General features: G+C 33.4%; 1 protein-coding gene across 6 annotated transcripts in view; it reads right to left on the bottom strand.

Moving 5' to 3' along the window:
- FER (FER tyrosine kinase) overlaps positions 1-21,153 on the bottom strand; it is a 466,113-nt gene that overhangs the window by 338,923 nt on the left and 106,037 nt on the right. For all 6 annotated transcript variants that reach the window (XM_024125793.3, XM_024125783.2, XM_055086705.1 and 3 more), the window contains 3 exons: positions 6,544-6,727; positions 4,101-4,238; positions 3,357-3,476 (listed from right to left, as the gene is read on the bottom strand). In XM_024125793.3, coding sequence (XP_023981561.1) covers positions 3,357-3,476; positions 4,101-4,238; positions 6,544-6,727 — 442 coding nt within the window. The remainder of the gene's footprint in view (positions 1-3,356; positions 3,477-4,100; positions 4,239-6,543; positions 6,728-21,153) is intronic.

Genomic DNA, 21,153 nt, shown 5'->3' with positions numbered 1-21,153 from the left:
CTGATCCTGTGTGTCCAGAGCCTTTTCTCCGCAAAGGGAGAGGCCACAGCATTGAGAGGCTCGCGTACCACAAAAAAAAAAAAAAAAAAGATGAATAGATAAAAAAAGATGTGGTATATATATACTATGGAATACTACTCAGCCATAAAAAAGAATGAAATGTTGCCATTTGCAGGAACGTGGATGGACTTGGAGGGTATTTGCTAAGTGAAATAAGTCAGACAGAGAAAGACAAGTATTGTATGATATCACTCATATGTGGAATCCGAAAATATAACAAACTAGTGAATATAACAAAAAAAGAAATAGACTTACAGACATAGAGAACTAACTAGTGGTTACAAGTGGGGAGCCAGAAGTAGGGAGGGACAGTATAGGGGTAGGGGATTAAAACATACAAACTATTATATATAAAATAAGCTACAAGAATATATTGTACAACATAGGAAATATAGCCAATATTTGATAATAACTAAATAGAGTATAACCTTTAAAAATTGTGAATCACTATATTGTACACCTGTAAATTATATAATATTGTAAATCAACTATACTTCAATTAAAAAAAAACTAATACACAGAACTTACTATGTGCCAGGGACTCTTCTAAGTATTCCACATTTACTCATACATGTAATCTTCATAACAACACTATGAATTGGGTGCCATTATTACTACCATTTTACATTTTGAGGAAAATGAGGCATAAAAGGATTAAATAATCTTCCCATTTTCACAAAGGTAATAAGCCATACTGTCAGGATTCAGACCCAACCAACTCAATATGTTAAGCTTGTACATATATCTTTGCGTACTTGTATGCTAAAGTCCTAGGAGTGGAATTTCTAAGTTAAAAGGTTTGCAAGTTGAATTTTGATGTATATTGCCAAATTCTTCTCCCAAAAGGTTATACTAATTTACATTTCTGCCAAGACTTTATAAGAAGGCTTATTTTCCCATATCCTACACAACACTGGGTACTATCAAATTACGTAATCCTTGCCAATCTGGTAGTTGAAATAGCTTCTTTTTAAAAAAATGTGTATTTCTTTAATTGTCACAGGATTACTTGTCATTTGTGTTTATTTTTCTGGAAACTATGTGTTCATTTGTTTCATTCATTTCTATTGCACCTAATATTCCAACATAAATAACAAAATTAGCAAATCAATGCCTCAGGAAAGAAAAGATATAAGTTTACATTTAATACACTAACATTATGGTAAAAAGAAAGATTTTCCTCTTACATTAAAATATATATATACACACATATATACACATATACATACATATACATGTTTTAATGGAATTAATTTAGAATATTTTAACAGTGCCAATAGACACATTGAATAACCCATTCTTGGAATAAAATTCTTGAGGCAAGTCTAATCTTAAACTCATATCCTGAATTTAGACACTGTTCAACAAAATATAGCTAAAGTTTTGCCTCAGTAAGAGGTAAGCAATTAAATCTATCACATTATCAAAGATTTATTACCTTTAATTTATTGCATTTTTGTTCATTGCTTCACCACAATTAAGAAATAATTATTTATGAATATAACTAGTTTTGCTCGAATTATACCCTAAAAAGCAATAAAACAAATTCCTCTTTGGTCACAAAATCTCTTATTTTACATAAGCTTATAACAAGTAGCTATTTTTAATTTTACCTCATAATACTCCAATATCTATATGCTCATTCTTCCTTGGTGTATTAAATTAAATTGATCAATTGTAGCATAAACTCCTTGAAAGTATTAAACCTTACAACCTTAAACACACAGTAAATATATTTTGATGAATAAATGAATGAATGATTTGGGGGCAATATGATGACTTAAAAAAACAAGAGTAATTTACGTCATGTTCCTTCACCAAGCAGCACAGAAATTAAGGAATGGAATTTGTCACTGCACAAGAACTGAGAAACTCTACCATCTATTTTATGACATGCATTCAACTCTTGTTAAGAGCATAGTTTCTCAACCTTGGCACGACTGACATTTTTGGCAGATAATTGTTGTTGGAGGCTGTCCTGTGAACTGTAGCCTGCTTAGAAGCATCCATGGCCTCTACCTTCCCAAACGGTAAATAAAAATGTCTCAGACATTGTCAAATGTTCCCTGGGAACAAAAATTGTCCAGGGTGAGAACCACTGGTTTAGAGATAGCTGACATTGTAAGAGTATACCTAAAGTCAAAGAGAGATTCCTGAGAAGGGTCTTAAAACTTGAGAAATAGCTTCAAGAATCGCATTATGGCTGCTCAAAAAGACCCTCTAATGCAGGGTACTCCCATGCCTCCATTCCTCTAATCAACGGTCAGTCCCCATAATTATTAAGCCTTCATCTTGGACAAGGTAATTCAACAAGCATTTGTTAGTTTCTTCATCGCATCTGGCCAACTTTAAAGACATTAAACCCCTTACCAAGAGCTAGTCCCAGGATCCTACCACTTAATTATCTATAACACTACAACGTCACTGAACAACAGAAGGGAGGTTGCTTAATTCATAGATAGGAACTTTCGGCTGTGTCTTTTGAGGTAAAATTTCTATAAGTCAGATGATATAACATGTCTAATACCGAAAAGAAAATAAGTATGTAATCATTTCTAGCTGTAGTTCTCACACAAGTATAAGTACATACAACACTTATCAATAAATATAAGTTTCTTTGTGTTGCTCCTGAACAAAATCAGCAGATAGGTTAAATATCTTTAAATATACTTTAAAAGTAGAATGCCTTAATTATGTTTTCTAAATTTTAAAATGTACTGTTAATAGCCTTAAATGTTTGAAAAGGACAAAAAACACATTAAGATTTCTCAAAACTCTTAAAATTTTATGCAATAATAACAAAAAGTGAAAAAGGAATTGATATAATAGCCTATAACAGAAGATACTTCTGGTTAAAGAGAAAAGAACTCAAAAGTCAATGCTAAAAAAAAAAGTCAATACTAAATGCTTCTGACATCCATAAGTCTCTTATCTCTAATACTCATTGTCCTCATTTCCAAAATGGTTCTGCTATTTAGAGAATGAAATGGAATAAAAAAAATTTCTATAAATTTTGAAAAAGTAAAGCATTATTCCAATATAAGAGATCAGCAATAACTGGGCAAATGAATGTGACATCACACAGAATTTTGATTTTCAGAATTACTGAAATTAGTGATGATAATGCGTAAAGTTAACATATTTCTCAAAACATTTCACTCTGACCAAAGATCAGTTCATGTTTAATTTACTTTTCATTACTTCCAAGAAAATAAAAATTAGAATTTTAAATCTGATAAAGTTTAACTATAAGTAGTAACACTAATATTTAAGCTTCAGATTTTCTAAATACTTACATTACTTGCAAACTTTCTGCTGTTAAATTATTCCACATAATCTCATTTGCCTGTAGATTTTCATTGTCTTCTAGTAAGGAAGTATCAAACTCAATTTCTTGCTCCTTAGCAGCCGTCGTTCTAGTAAAGTATGCCAAATAATTTTTATCAATATGAATGTACTATCATAATATGTCTTAGTACATACCAAAGGCAGAATATTTGTTCTTATTTAAAATTATGTTAACAAAGTAGAGTAAAAACAAATAGAATAAATCAAACTAAACCTTAGGCCTCAAAGATCTAGTCAAGTAATTTCAGCTTAGCTTCCTCATTTGTAGAATACAGATATTAACCTGCTTTATTCCTTCCTCAGTGGTAATGAGTATAAAATAAGATTATGCATGCATGAAAAAATAATTGATGTATTATTACTATAAAGTTTAACACAAACAGAAAACCATAAGTTTATTATTATTATATAATTGTTAAAAAGAAAATACAATTTCATGGATTAAATGGGGGTTTAAGCAGTGATGTAGTAACAACTGAAAAACTTTTCAAGATGATTATATAAATTAAATAGTTATCATCATTGAGAAAGGATTTTGAAAATAATTAAAAACAAATTAATATGAAATAGCCTATTTCCTAACAAGCTCTTCAATATTTCTTATTTTAATTCAGTTAAATATTATATGGTAAAAATTTTAAAAAGTAATACTGTCATAAATACTGAAAGAAGAATGAAAATATCATACATACCTGTGAACATCTATGAAATTATTGTATTCTGTGCCAGGGTCTATCTGTTCAACAGACATTTGAATCTCTTTATGGACATTCACTATTTCCTCTGTAACAAGACTGGTTATCTGGCTGTATTCATCAAATATACCTTTCCTGAAAAGAAAAGAAAATCTTACATTTTAAAGTTTTATCAGGGAAAGATAGGCCCAAAAAGGATTTAAAACAATATGAAATATAATGCCAATTTTTACAGATGGTGATTTAACGCACCACCTTATTTCATATACCTGGATAGTGAAATGAAGAGATTATACACGTGTACAGATTAACAACTTACATTTGATATAATATAATAATTGTAAATGATTTAGAGTAAGGCATTACATCTTCCAATATCTATCTAACATATCCAAAGTGTAAGCCAGTGCTAATCACTTTCCGTTTCTAAACATCACCACTGAAATGCTGATTCCGTAACATGGAAGTGTGGATCAACTCCTGTCTATTTAATGTTTCGTTCAGTGCCTGCCGCTTCCTCACATGCCCTAGCTCCTGGTTCTTCTCTTGCTCCTGGGCCTCTGCTCTTTTTCATATTATACTTACAGAGTTTAATTGGTTTATACCTTCAATGACATCTCAATCTCTTCTCCTGACCTCCAGTTAGTAGCAAAAATAATCATAAAATTTATTAGGGTTATCTAATAAATGCAAAAGGAAAAACTATTCTATTACAAAGACCCAATCTCCAACTTAAGAATGCTATGCTGTAAAAATATACCATTGATCATTAGTAGCCTTAAAAAGTGTGGACAAACAAGCTTATACCCAAATATACCCAAATAATATACCCAAATAATATACCCAAATATACCCAAATAATATACCCAAATAAATATAAGGGCTTGTTTTTCTTTTCCAAAATCATCACTCATAAAAAGTAATCCTACAAAACCTCTCTTATGAAGCATTCTCTCAATTACTTCATTCTGAATAGCAAAATACTGTTTGGGTTAAAAAAAAAATTAAATTCAAACTGCTTCAGGCAATGCTAGCTTGGAATGATTACAGAAATCACCTGATAGACACAGTTTAAAGAAAAGAGGGAGGCAGAGAAATTTAATACAGATTTAGTAAATATCCCTGGGGTTATGACCTCACAATTGAAAGTACTGAATGATATTAATGTAAATAAGACTATCTAGATAATTCTTAAAAAGCAAAACAGTAAGTGGTTATGATGTGGAGATCATTAACACATCTTTAAGACAAATGGGGAAAAAAAAGGAAGAAGTCTCCTAATGTTATATGAATCAGTACTTGTGACATAGGATTCAATTTCAGTGATACTATCATGCTTGGATTTTTTTAAATGCTAGATCTAAAAAAATTTATTACAAAGTAAAGATAATACACTGTGTGAAACTATTATATGTCTCAAAAGAGGATGTTCTTGTGATGATGAAGACACTATTATTGAAGATTCATATGGAGAGTTTGCGAAAATATTGATTCATAAAATGAAAGTAGGAAAGGAAACGTTTATAGATCAACAATATGTAATTAAAGTAGACATTACTAAATTTATGAATTAAATATTTTAAGTAGACATTTCACTATTCATCAATACCCTTAGAAGTTGACATATTCAAGTTGACTAAAAACACTTTATCTTTTTTTGGGAAACGGGGATCACCTAAACCAGCAAATAAAGGAGATGAAGTCTACCATAGGGTGGCATATTGAATTGATCTGTATGGTAAACATGTATGCATTTGAATTACTGACCAACGTTGTTTGCTCCTTGAAGGCAAAAATTGTGACCTACTCATCTCTACATCTGCAAGCACCAGGGTGCTTTGCATACAGCAGAACTTCAATAAACATTTGTTCATTATAATCTCATACAACAAAAAGCTGGCAAATAAACCAAAAAATTATTTCCTTTGGGCTTATCCATTGCTCAAGATTTAAACCCAACCCTTTGGAAGTAGATATCCACTTCTTAACACTTGTCAAGGGAATTCCCTGGCAGGCCAATAGTTAGGAATCTGTGCTTTCACTGCCGAGGGCCCATGTTCAATCCCTGGTTGGGTTAACTAAGATCCCACAAGCTGTGTGGCATGGCAAAAAACAAACAAACAAACAAAAACTAACACTTGTCAAACTAAAGATTTTTTTTTCAGCTAAATTTCTAGCTAACTGGAGCAAAACAAAAACATACAAAAAAAAGAGACATTCTTGGGGCTAGCTAGAAGGTTGCGGAGATGAGTGAGTGTAAACTGAAAGGATAACAGAAGTGAAAACCAAGGTAGAAGAGGTGTGAAATACCCATTGAGCTAGTTCAATGATGCAGCTTATAAAACAAAGACAATTTTTATATGAAAGGTGAACTAGCAGAAAAAAAAAGTTAAAATCATTTTATTAAGGGATTTTATATCAAATAGGAAATGTATCTTACAGTGCTTTTATCATTTCTTCTTGCATCTTTTGTAAGGAATCCAAAAGCAGAGGAAGTGTAGTGTCATAATACTGATTCTGATGAAGCTGCGCCCCTTTCAATGCCAATACATACTGATTATGCAACATATGAAGTTTCATTGTGGCTTTGTCGTAACGTTCCTTAGCCTTTTCAGTTTCTTTCCCTGAAAAAAACATTCAATAAACTTAGCAAAGATATCATTTTAAAAGTTCTATCTTCACTATGTGCAAACTGAGTTACCACTATTTTATGTTATCTCATACATTTTATGAATAATCAAAAGGTTACTGAACACATACATGTTTATTTGCCAGTACTTTGTACAAAGGATGCTCTAAAGGAAGCATGCACTGCAGTAAATGTTTGGTGAATAAAGGTTAATGTACAATTTTTTGAAAAATTATACAGATATATGATCCTTCTCATCTTCAAGGAGCTCACACCAAATTGGAACAACAGTGCATATGAAATTTTATAACCAAGAAAACAAGAAAGTTTGTAAATAATGTTAAATTTTGAGGTCTAGGTTTGAGATATGAATAAAGACCAGGGAAGTCAGAGGAGACTGTGGAGAAAACAGACCTTAAAAGATGAGGCAAGTCTGGAAAGGTATAAGAAAGACAGGATAGGCAACAGTTTGTCCCTCTCACCCTCTCTTTCTCCATTTCTTCCTTCCTTCATTCAGTAAATATTATTAACTGTACACCCCCAGGAACTGTGCTAGACATTGAGAATTGAGTATTTGGCAAAACAGAGTCTTTGACATACAGCCCATGGTCTAGTGATTTGGAATACTGAGTGAAAACATGAAGAGAATAAGCAATGTTCCATAGGCAAGCAAAGCAGTAAGCTCAAAGACAGCAAGTTTTGAGGAAATGAAGGAAATATGTCTGTACAGTATGACAGTTCTAGATTGTGAATGACTTAGAAATCAAGCAGAGAAATTTGAACTTGATGCAGAAAAAGTCTAGGAGATGATAATTTTATGAACTAAAGCTTTTTGTGGACTTCCCTGGTGGTGCAGTGGTTAAGAATCTGCCTGCCAATGCAGGGGACACGGGTTCGAGCCCTGGTCCAGGAAGATCCCACATGCCGCGGAGCAACTAAGCCCGCGCACGGCCACTCCTGAAGCCCCCCGCTCGCCGCAACAGAGAAGCCACCACAATGAGAAGCGCATGCACCGCAACAAAGAGTAGCCCCCGCTCGCTGCAACTAGAGAAAGCTCACGTACAGCAATGAAGACCCAACCCAGCAAAAATAAATTAAATAAAATAAATTAATTTTTAAAAAAACAAAACTTTTTGTGGTTCCTTTACTAAAATCATTCAGAAAATATTTACAGACTGGCAATATAAATGAATGACTATACAAATAAATGAAATTTTTAAGCAGATCTTCAATGTTTGATGCAAACTGAACAAATATTTCTTGTCAATTATTTAGATTCAGGGAATAAACTTTTCAAAGTGTATATTAATTTTTGCCCTCTATCCAAGGAGACTCCTCCAAATGAATCTTTCCCCAAAATAGATCTTATGTCGAGAATTTTAGACACCAGAGGCTCTCCTCTGCTTCCACTCTGTTCAGGCTCAGCATCCATCTGGGTATTCCCTATAGACAGGAGTCAGAAAAGTATTCCCTGTTGGAGAATGTCCTCAGCCAAGGGCCAAAAGCAGAGAAAAGGTCAGGGGTTTTGCAGACAGAGGAAACCTCAGACCATGCTCAGGTATAGCAATAGAATTAGAACAATTTTCTTGCCTTTCTCATCACTTTTCTAGTTCTGAGGCAAGGAACTACATCCATCTGGTGAAAAAGGAAACAGAACTTTCCAGCAGACTGGTATGTCTCTATTACTAACAAATTCTAGTGTTTCTGGATATTAGAACCACCGACTTCTTCCGGGGAGCTGCATATAATATTTTACAGAGCATAATTCTCTAGCCAAAGACCATTAGCTGGTTCCTATTCAGAGGGATATTCAAAATTGTCCAAGTTATTCACAAAATGTTGCCCTGGATAACCTATTTCACTTTATAACATAAAGAACTTGTTGATGAGAAAATAACTTAATCACTAGAGTATATTTCCTAACCCTTTCACAGCTGACTGGAAAGAGATTCTAATACAGAGTGAAAGAGATTCACTACAGTGGGAAGATGGGAGCAAATATATTAATTCAGTTCTGATCTGAAGGGGTCAGAAAAAGATGACATTAGCTATCAAACGAGTGGGTTTTGTCACTTTTTTGACTGCAACCCACAGGATAACATATTTTACACCATGAACCAGTAAATAATCATACAAATTTTAAAATATGTAACTGAAATAAGAAATTCATTAAAAAATTCTTCCCATTATTATGAAGGATGCTCTGTGATTTTTTAAAAATTCTATCATTTGAATTATGAATTTTTAAAAATGTTCATTCAGAAACCAATAAATTTTTTGCCTCATCTAATATAAATCCCTAGAGTAGTTGTAACTTACTCTGTATGGCATTAACTTAGGATATAATAAACCACTTCAATAATGCTAATCACAAATGATTTTTTAACATTCTCAGGAACACATCTGCCTACATGTTCAGTTACATTAATAATCTTTTCATAGAATACTATATTTATTTACCCATAAACATTGCTACTTAGCATCCCTCTTGCAGAAACACATTTCTAAAAGAGCCAGTACAATTGATACATCTATGGCCAGCCCTGCAGCCTTCCTCTAAAATGACAACCCCCTTTTCTGCTTACCCACATGAGTCAGGGGGAGACTCCCATGTGAAGATACCACCCAAGATCCAAATTGTATTCCCAACGAAATAGGTACCAATCTTTTGGCTGGGAGCTATGTCACATTAATGCCTGAACACCTGCTGGAGTGAAAGTCCACGAACATTTGCTGCAGAATTGCCAGAACAGCCCTTTCTAAGGCCCTTTTCCTTGAGTTGGTTTTGTTTTGCTTTGTTTTGTTTTTGATTCATCATTTTTAAACTAGTTTAAGTTGCTGTTGCTTGGAATTCAACAAATTCTGACAACAGACATTTCAAAAGTTCACGTACAATTATGCAGATAAATTAATTCTAAGTAATAAAGAAGTCTTCTGGAGTCCACGTGTTCATAATAAGAAAATAAGGCAACAATATTTGAGTACTGTATTCTAATTTGTTGATTTTTATTATAAGTTACAAAATTATAACTAGTAAATTCAATGAAGTCCATATTTTATGTCACTTCTTTAAAAACATTGCTTTTTATATGAACTCTATTATTCCCAATTAATTACTTAGATTTTTTAGTGTAACTTCAAGAGTCAAGCTCTCCACACAAACATTTTCATGGATACATTTAAATCACCCATCTGTCCTCCTATTTGCACAGATTTTTAAGCTGCACACTACCCATCTATCTCTCTAGCTGGTGTAGAAATGATGCATGAAATACACAACACTCAGCTCACTAAGATTTTATAATCCAAAATTACATTAGAAAAGTTAAGAACTTCCCAAATAATTTTTTTCTCTTTATCAGATACAGTGTATGACCAACAATCTGAAGAAGGCTATCATAGCCAAAATCTAATTATCAATAGCTTACCAGTGGTCATTAGCAAATTTAGAAAACAAATGCTTTTGAAAACATCTGAGGCAGAATCCATTACATTAAAATAATAATACATAATGCTAAAAGATTCTTTAAAAACAGCTTTAGGTCTAAAAATGAAATTGGGGTATGTCATAGTAGGGCTCTTTTGTTGGCTTGTTGTCCTCTACGGTCACAGACATTCGTGCACTTGGTTATAAGATGTACTTGGGCATGCACCCCATACTTCCTCCCTTGTAGACATGAACAAAAAGTTTCAAAAACATGCTCACTTGCCATGATTTGAAACGGGATTCTATTGTACTTTTTCTTGATTTGTTTTAAAATAAACATTTAGGGTTCCAAAGAGACTATGTAAGTAAATTCAAGAAATAGTAATACTGTGTGAAAACCAAAGTTACAACTAAAATTTTTTTAATTCCATTCACGTAAAATATATTGCAGAATACTACCCACCACCATTCCTGCCACACAGCTTTTTGGTTCAGAATATCTCAGATCAATATTATACTTTCTTAACTTTTAAATAACTACACTTGAGCTTAAAATTAATGTGAAGTACACAGAGTGAATAAATTCTAATGACAGACACAGAATCATACCTCTGTTACTGTATGCTTTTTTTTTTTTTTCAAATGATGAGAAGCACTGAAGCAGGGAATGGAGTTATTCTATGTGTCAATTAACAGGGAGAAAAACATTCAATTTTTCCTCCTCCACATAATGAAATTCACACAGAGATTGAATTACAATTCTTTTCCACCACTTGTTGACAAACCCGTTTAATGTTTGTAGTAACAGAGTGTGTATACAACATGTCATGCCACAAACAATATTATGAAGCCAGCAAAACTCAATTATGTATGTTTGACATTTATAAGAGACAGGCTAGACTAGCCATTAAGCTAGTCTAGAAAGTCAAGTATTTTTTATTATAAACTTCTGAAGCATTTACCATTTGTTAAATATTATGGTGAAAAGCCTCTGGATAATAAATGAGAAGTGATTATTTTCCAAAAGTAAACTGCAAGTAGTCTCTGCTTTGATTTGGATAAATATTCTCCCACCTTACATTTTTCCTCTCTTTCAAAATGTTCCTCCTCAACTATATAACGTTTACTTATTACTCTGAGTAAAAAGAAAATGAATGAGAATTCATCTTAACTTACAAGTTATTTGGCCTAAATGTCCGCATATGTTTTTTCACTTGGAAGCTAAAGTTCAAGTATGATATGTGGGAACAACGAATGAGCTACCTATTTTACTCAGTGATGTTCTGAGTCAATTTTCATCTCAGCTTCTCCTTTGTTTAGCTGTGCAACCCAAGCAGATCATTTAATCTAAATTTTAGCTTCTAATTTTTAATCCTGGGAGTTAAATCGTGTGCCCTTCTCAATCCATTGGGTTGTGATGGAAATCAAATGGCAGAAAATTGTCACAATGCACAGTTAACAACAAAGGCTAAAGAAGACACAGAATTTGGAGAGCTGAAAAAACCTTTTTAATTATATGCTCCTATGAAGCATTTAAAAATACAAGATGTGCATCCATAGTGTGCTAGCTTTAATAAATTTCCTAGTATAAGAAAATTTGATGTATCAATCAAGAAATATTTATTGAAATGCATTATGAGTTTTAAACTGTTCAAGGAACTAAAACAGTGATATTTTAAAATTCAATATAAAAAACCTTTAAAAAAACAAGCTCTCTAGTTTGGAAATATCAAGCAAGGAAATATCATTTCCTTGCATACAGTGACTGCTAGATTCAATTGACCCCCAGTCTTTTAATAACCTATAAATTGAATGATATACCAAGGTCAAAGCTATATTCTCTCTCTTTTTTTTTTCTTAATTATTATTTATTTATTTGGCCACGCGGCTTGAGGGATCTTAGTTCCCTGACCAGGGATCAAACCTGTGCCCCTTGCAGTGGAAGCCCAGAGTCTTAACCACTAGATCGCCAGGGAAGTCCCAAAGCTATATTCTCTAACTGCAAAGCTGTGCCTGGGGGGATTCTGAGTAGCTGGGTAGCAGCATAATTCTGAATCTCCCACATATCACCTAAAAATATAATAAAGAACAAAAAGAAAAACAAAACCTGCACCCTCAGTATAATAGGCAGAGGATGTCCAAATTTTAAATTTTCAATGAGTAGAAAAATAAACATCAAATCTTTGCAAATGATCTCTCACCCTCCCACTGGAAGCATTCATGGACACCAAAGACTGTTCTAAAAAAAAAAAAGAAAAGAAAAATGCACTAAAGAGAGAAGAGCTAGCAGTATGCCTAAGATTCATCTAAAACCACCATAAGAATAAGAAGATCTACCCTACATGTGAAAGTACTGAAAACGTGTAACGGTAGATCACCGAACTGACTACAAGGAAGGGACTTAAAAGTGCATATGGAAGATAACAGAGGCAGTCTTAGAAAGGTAATACTTCAGGCAGAAATGGTTAAAACGAAGGGACTTTAGTAAAGGGAAAAAGAAAAAATCCTGCAGAAAAAGAAAATAAAGAAAAATAAAAGGACACAAATCTTTGTCAAGAACATGAAAAGAATGAGACTCTACCCTACTTGGCAAGTTAAAAAGTTAGGCTGCCTCAATTTCATGGATGTGGGCAAAAGAGACAAGATTCTTGGGACAGAGACAAAGGACAGTTTATTTCTCACAGCAGTATGAGTAGCTAGAGTATCGTCATTTGTGAACAAAAGAGCATAAAGTCAAACAATGACCAACAAATTCACAGAAAATGTATGTACCATGTATAACAGATAAAGGGCTATTCACTGTAATACACCTTTTAAATTCTTAAAATTTTAAGAAAAAAAAAAAAAACCAAACTTCAATTTTTTTAAATGGGCAAAAGAACTAACTAAGAAATTAATACTTTAAAATGGCCTTTAAACAAATAAAGGGGTGGTCAACCTCAATCCCTCACTCATAATAAAAGAAATGCAAATCAAAATTACCTACCAAATTGGCAAACACTGTTTTGGCAAGGATGTGGAGAAACTGATACTCATACATATCTAGTGGGAATGTAAATCGGTACAATTTTTATAGAAGGAAATTTGGCAACATCTAACAAAACTACACACACATTTGTATTTTGACTCTGCATTCACACTTCTAGAAATTTATGCTTAAGATATTCCTTCAACAATAAAAAAAAAACTTACACACAAGCTTATTCATGGTAGTAGTGTAAATAACTGAAAAAACTACAAATAAACTATATGTCCATACACAGGAAAGTGCTTGAATAACTTATAATGAAGTGCTATGCAGCAATTAAAAAGAATAACAAAGAAATCTACAAACTGAAATATTGAGATCTTTCAGGATACAATGTCAGGTAGAAAATCAAAATTAAAAAGCATATCATAATATTGTAGTTTTTATATAAGAAATAAAGAGATATAGTTAAAGAAGATATAGTTCTCTAAATATCTACTTTTGTACAATTCTGACTTTTGAAACCATTAATGTCTAACCATTAACAAAATAAATAAACAAAATCAACAAGGGTAAGAGCAGAAAAACAACCTAAAATGGGACACAATAGAAACAAATGAACCAAACTGTATTTCCCAGTGAGTAATGTAACCACACTGAAAGGAGTGGGGAAGGAAAGCATTAATCCAAGTAACTTTGGAAACAGTATTTGACTACAGAGGAAGACTAAAGACAAAAAGAGGTCTAAACAAATACTGAACTGTAGTCAGTAGGTTTCTTTTTCAGAGGCATAAATTAGCAATTCTGAAATTATCTTCTGTTATTTTAGGATTGAACAAGTAAGTAGATTGTGAATAACAGTAGCCAGGTGTCTCACTGTCAGAGAAGGAAATTACAAATACGTAAATAGGAAAAGACAGAATGAACTATTTGGTGTTCAACTGGAATTGGAAATATCAATGTGAATACTTCAGTTTTAATATAGATAGAGCAATAGGTATAGAAATAGGCACAGATGTATTTGTGTGTGTGTGTGTGTGTGTGTGTGTGTGTGTGTATGTGTGCGTACGTTTGCTTATTTCTTATCTATATCCACTGAAAGGACCTAAAACAAAGACATCCCAGTAGCAATGAGCACACCCAGTGCCCAAATATTGGTTTCTAAATACTATTTTCTACTAAATGGAACTATGGCTCCTTAGGGAAATGAAGCAAGACCTAGAGCAGAAAAAGTATAAGATGAGCCAGAAAATAAGTGCTCAATAAATAACAGGAACATGTCAAAAGGACAGAAGAACCAGTTTTGTTTCTCTCTTATGTACAAAGGAAAGGATAAAGTAAATGTGCTAAAATATTAATATTTGGAGAATATGGGTGAAATATATACGGGAATTCTTTGTATTATTCTTTCAAAATTTCCGTTGGTCTGAAACAATGTCAAAATAAAAAGTTAAAAATGGAAAGTTGTAAAAATTGATTAAAGCTGAATATTCACTAAATCTAAAAAATTCAGTTATTTAGCCTAGAGATTAAAAGTCTCAGTGATAGAAAACTTAGTTTTAATATGTATGTTTCAAAGCAGGTATGCTTACACTATAGGCAATATTAATAGATAAAGACAGCCAGAATTTTTTTTAGAAAAAACTATCATTCTACTTTATAAGACTAGTCACGTGTGTGGGAGAACAACATTTACAGCAAATTAAGGGCAATCATCCTTTAAATCTTTATCCAGATTCCAGGATGTCCTAAGTTCTGTGAGAGACACATATTCATAGTCTCTTCCTTAAAAATGCTTGACAAGAAAATTAAGATGGAGGTTCACAAAACAGTCATCATAATGTTAGGATATAATTGTAGAAGAGGGAGTGTAGAGATCACCATATATTTAGTATGGATAACCAACTACTCACGATCTAAAACTCCTAATAATGTGCTATAATATACAAGGTTATCTAATAAGTTAATGAATATCCTTAATGAAGTGATTTAAAAGCCACAGGTTATGAGTAGAATATATCTAGAAGAAACATCATATTGGTTTCCTTGGAGAAAAAAAAAAAACTGGTTAATACGTGGGAGAAAAAGTTTTCACTGTCTACTTACTGATTTGTACCTTGTGATTTTGAATTTGGAGCCATATAAGTATGAAGAGGGAGCCCATGAACCCCACTAAGGGGGGAAAAATGGAATCTCAAGGGAAATTCCACAAGCTCTCACCAGTCTATCTAACCTCTGATCTGAATAAGGTTGTAGCCCCTCTTGCATTATTTCAATGAATAAACTGCCCTTGCTCTTAGCTAAGACCAATCCATTCCCTTGGGTACTAGATCCATTCTCTAGTCCTATACAACAAGGACATTGCTCCAGCAATTCTTCCTTCATTCTGCTGCCTCATCAACTTTTCCTTCTTCATGGGAACATTTTTGTCAGCAAACAAGCTATAATAGCTCCTAATCTTTAAAAAAATTCCCCCTTGACTCTACTTCTTTTACTTAACTCCCTATCTCTCTCTTTCCCTTTATTGCAAAACTTCTAAGAAGATTTGTGTATACTAGTTATCTCCAGTTTTTTTCTTCTCATTCTTTCTTAAACCCATCCCATTTAGGTGTTTCCTTCTATTGTTCCACTGAAACTGTTCTTGTCAAAGCCACCAATAACATACGTTTTGCTAAATCCAAACTTTAGTCCTCATCTTTTGTCTCAGCAGCACGCAACTGCAAATCACGTGATCACTTGTTCTTCCTTGAAATTCCTTCACCCCATCTGGCTTCCAGAATAATATATTCTTTTGGTTTTCCTTTTATCTTAGTCTTCTTTACAATTTCCTCCACATTTCTGTGACTTCTTAATGTTAGGCTCAGACTTAGGACTCTTTTTGATCTTAACTACCACTCTTTGTAATATCATCAAATCTCATGGCTTTAAATATCAACTAGTAATCAGATTGATAGTTCCACCCCAGAAGTCTCCCTGGAACTCCAAAATTAGAGATCCAAGTGCAAATCTGACATCTCCACTTAGATGTCTAATAAGAATCTCAAAACCAAACGCCTGATCTTCACCTCCAAATCTGCTCCTCCTCTATTTTTCTCCATCTCAGTAACAACAATGCCATCCTTCCCATTGCTCAGGCCAAAAATATTGGAATCATTCTTGACTTCTTTCTCTCACACTCTACATCTAATTCACCAGCAAATCCTTAAGCTCTACTTTCAGTATATAATAAATCCTCAGTATCCATGGATTCCATATTTCCATGAATTCAGACCTACTGCCTAAAATTTCTTTTTAATCCCAAAATTGATACACACATTGCTTTTCAGGTCAACCATGGACATGCACACATGCAGAGCAGCAAAGGAGTCACCTGATACACACATTCTCAACTGAGGTTGAAAAGCTATGCTCGGCCTTTTTGTTTCAGCTCTTCTACTGTAAACTCTTTTTTGTAGTCTATTTAGTTCCACACTTTTTGCATTTTTGTGCTTTTCAATGGTAACTTTGCTTTTAAAATGACCCCCAAGCAGAGTGCTGAAGTGCTGCCTAGTATTCTTATGCTCAAGGAGGCTGTGATGTCCCTGATAGAGCAAATATGTGTTAGATAGCTTTGTTTAGTCATGAGTTATAGTACTGCTAGCTGTGAGTTCAGTGTTAATGAGTCAACAATATATATTAAAGAAGGTGTCTTTAAACAGAAACACACAAAAAACAAAGTGATGTATTGATCAACTGTCGAAAATGTTGTGACCCTGCTTAAAGGGATCTAATCCCTTATGTTATGCTCACCAGGGGCAATGATTCAGTAATCAGCTAATGCTAATTTAGTATTCACAGTGACTTTTTAGAATATAACTATCATAAATAACAAGAATCAATTGTACATGTATCCAGAATTTGCCCGCTTCTCATCACCTCTGCTGCTACCACCCAGGTCCAAGCCAGCATGAATCCTTGCCTGTATTACTCCAATAGCCTAGAAGTAATCTTACTTACATCCTTCCCCAACCACTCATATGATTCTCAACAAAGCTACCAGAATTATCCTGTTAAAATGTAAGTTCATGTCATTCCTTTGCTCAAACCCTCCAATGGTTTTCCATCTTACTCAGAGTAAAAGCCCAAGGGTTTTAAAAGAACCAGCAAGATCTGGGGTAAGCTGTGCCTCCCGTACCACCCACCATCATTCTTCCTCTCTGACCTCATCTCATACCTCCACACCTTTCCTTTATCAATCACTCAGTTCCAGCCACACAGGTGTCTATACCACTCCTCAAATATGCCACACATGATCCCATCTCAATGACTTTGCTTTGGCTTTTCCCTCTACCTGGAGTACTCTTTGCCCCAGGTAATCACATGCTTCACTCCCTCACTTCTTTCACTCTTCATTTAAATGTCTTTCTCCATGACAACTAACCTGATCATCCTCTCAACATCCTATCGACCTACAATGTTTTCTCCACTGTACCTTTTACCACCTAACATACTATATGTTTCATTTATTTATTTTACTAATTAGCTATCTTCTGCTCTAAAATGTAAGCTCAAGAAGGCAGGGATTTCCATGTGTTCTGTTATCTACAAGATCAGTTATGCAAATAACAGTGCCTGGCACATAACAAGAAAATGCACAAATTAATATAGTTCTTACTTTAAAAAAATAAATTTAAACTTAAATAATTTTTTTAAAATTAAAAGTTATAGAAAGATTACAATTTTACCTTCTGCATCTGTTTATATCATCTTTCTAGTAATCAAGTCCAAAACTAATATTGTTAAGGAGCTCACCTATAAAATATAGAGGAAAATCAGCAAAAGGACATAACTTCTCTAAATCTTGTTGTATATGAAACTTAGCTTTGTTTACTTAATAAAACTAAGCAAAATAGGGACAAATCATATTATTGAACTTTCATATATTTTTAGGACATTATCTGCAGAATATAAGTTAATCATGTAGCATATTCCATCCCACATAACATCTCAGCATCTGATGCAAATATTACAGCTGTCACTCCAATTTCTGCAGCTTTAACCCAATGCAAATTAGATTAATAACTAAGAGCGCCATTACTCTTTATGACTTTGTAAAGGTCCTATCATATTAAGCTCCATGCAGTGAAAAGCATTCATGCCATAAGTTAGCTGCTGATAGATCATGTATTAATAAGTAGGTCCAAAAAAAGACAAATCCTCCTACTTTCAGGTCATTTCAACAAAACTGATAACCAATAAATAAAGCCTGAACTCTACTTTGGTCTTTAGTAGGTCATGTATCCAAAATACATTTCTTTCATATGCTGAACTGAGAGGTGAATTTTAATTTCAGAGTACTTTTCTAGAGGACCTCCATGCATCATCCATACATGATTCTGATTTTTTAAAATCTCCAAGATTTGGTGATTATCAAATAAGAAAGCCAGTTGCCATTCTTAGTGGACTCAAAATAAAGAAATCAACTAAAAGAGGCTTTTCAAAGTTTTATTCATTTTTTAAATTTAGATTTATTTAAACATAAATTTAACCATCTGTCTCAAGTCGGGACTCATTTCAAACTGGTTTTCATATTAAAGTACTCTAAAGAGAAAACTTAATGGATCTAATCAATTTTAATTGGCTGTAAAATATCACAGAACTATTCAAAATACGTGAAGAGGCAATTTAAGAAAATCTACTTCCCAATTAGAGAAAAATTTACTTTTAAATGAGTCTTCCAACTAATTCCCCACAGATCTAGCAGTAGGTACCCTCTTACTATGTCTGCTTAGGGTAAGTGAGGGCATGTAAATAATCAGGGATATTACCAATCCTTTAGCATTCTTCTTTGTTTCTCATAGAGAAAAAAGAATTTGAAAAGGAGTTTGTTTCCCTGCTCTTGTTATAAAAGGGGTGAAGACAGCTCCTTTCAAACTTCTCTAGCCTGACTGGTATGAGAATATACAATGGGGAAGAGCTCATCCTGTCTTGTTTCTTTTCTGAATATGATGTGCAATAAAGCAGAAGCATTCAGACTTCTATCCATGTAAGAGAAGCCCCACAAATGTCTTTGTGGGTATTTTGAGGCTTGGTAAATATAAAACCAGAGTGTAATTATAGCCATCAGAATACATAGCTCTGAAGCAGTTATTTTGCCCATCTTTCCTAATATTTCAATATATCTTCAACTAAACTAAAAAACTTCAAAGCAAAATCATATTTAAATTCACTTAATTCAATACCATCTGGTTCAATATGGTATTCCTTATTTTTTATAAAATTAGCATACACTTACTCTTAAAAAATATTTTTTAACTTTGGAAAAAGTTACTACATGGCAATATGAAGAAGGATGTGCATATAAGTATATAGGTAAAGATAATGTATATTTTCTACAACATAAACAAGTGGGGATTGACCAGAGGGCAGACAGCAGAAGCAAAAAGAACTACAATCCTGCAGCCTGTGGAAAAAAACCACATTCACAGAAAGACAGATAAACTGAAAAGGCAGAGGACTATGTACCAGATTAAGGAACAAGATAAAACACCAGAAAAACAACTAAATGAATGGAGATAGGCAACCTTCCAGAATAATGATAGTGAAAATGATCCAGGACCTCAGAAAAAGAATGGAGGAAAAGATCGAGAAGATGCAAGAATGTTTAACAAGACCTAGAAGAATTAAAGAACAAACAAACAGAGATGAACAATACAATAACTGAAATGAAAAATGCACAGAAGGAATCAATAGCAGAAAAACTGAGGCAGAAGAAAGGATAAGTGACCTGGAAGACAAAATGGTGGAAATCACTGCCATCAAACAGAATAAAGAAAAAAGAATGAAAAGAAATGAAGACAGCCTAAGACACCTGTTGAACAACATTACATGCAGCACTTGAGACCTAGGGACACATACAGATGAAAGTGAGGGAATGGAAAAAGATACTTCATGCAAATAGAAATCAAAAGAAAGCTGGAGTAGCAATAATCATATTAGATAAAATAGACTTTAAAATAAACAATGTTAAAGGAGACAAGGAAGGACACTACATAATGATCAAGGGATAAATCCAAGAAGAAGATATAACAAGTGTAAATATTGATGCACCTAACATAGGAGCACCTCAATACATAAGGCAACTGCTAACAGCTATAAAAGAGGAAAGCAACAGTAACACAATAATAGTGGCGGACTTAAACACCGCCCTTACACCAATGGACAGAACATCCAGACAGAAAATTAATAAGGAAACACAAGCTTTAAATGACACAATAGACCAGATAGATTTAATTGATATTTACAGGACATTCCATCCAAAAACAGCAGATTACACTTTCTTCTCAAATGCACACAGAACATTCTAAATGATAGATCACATCTTGGGTCACAAATCAAGCCTTGATAAACTCAAGAAAAGTGAAATCATATCAAGCATCTTTTCCAACCATAATGCTATGAGACTAGAAATCAATTACAGGGAAAAAAAATGTAAAAAACACAAACACATGTATGCTAAATAATACGTTACTAAATAAGCAAGAGATCACTGAAGACATCAGAGAGGAAATCAAAAAATACCTAGAGACAAATGACAATGAAAACATGACAATCCAACACCTATGGGATGCAGCAAAAGCAATTCTAAGAGGGAAATTTATAGCAATACAATCCGACCTCAAGAAACAAGAAAAATCTTAAATAAACAAACTAACCTTACACCTAAAGGAACTACAGAAAGAAAACAAACAAAACCCAAAGTTTGTAGAAGGAAAGAAATCATAAAGATCAGAGCAGAAATAAATGAAATAGAAACAAAGAAAACAATAGCAAAGAAAAATAAAACTAAAAGCTGGTTCTTTGAGAAGATAAACACAGTTGATAAACCTTTAGCCAGACTCATCAAGAAAAGAGGGAGAGGACTCAAATCAATAAAATTACAAATGAAAAAGGAGAAGTTACAATGGACACTGGAGAAATACAAAGCATCATAAGAGTCTATTACCAGCAACTCTATGCCAATAAAATGGACAACCTGGAAGAAATG

This window comes from Physeter macrocephalus, chromosome 8 (genome assembly GCF_002837175.3).
Source record: "Physeter macrocephalus isolate SW-GA chromosome 8, ASM283717v5, whole genome shotgun sequence".
In the NCBI taxonomy this organism is placed as follows: Eukaryota; Metazoa; Chordata; class Mammalia; order Artiodactyla; family Physeteridae; genus Physeter; species Physeter macrocephalus.
Note: the sequence above shows the minus strand (reverse complement) of the source record. Positions and strands in the feature narration are given on the sequence as shown.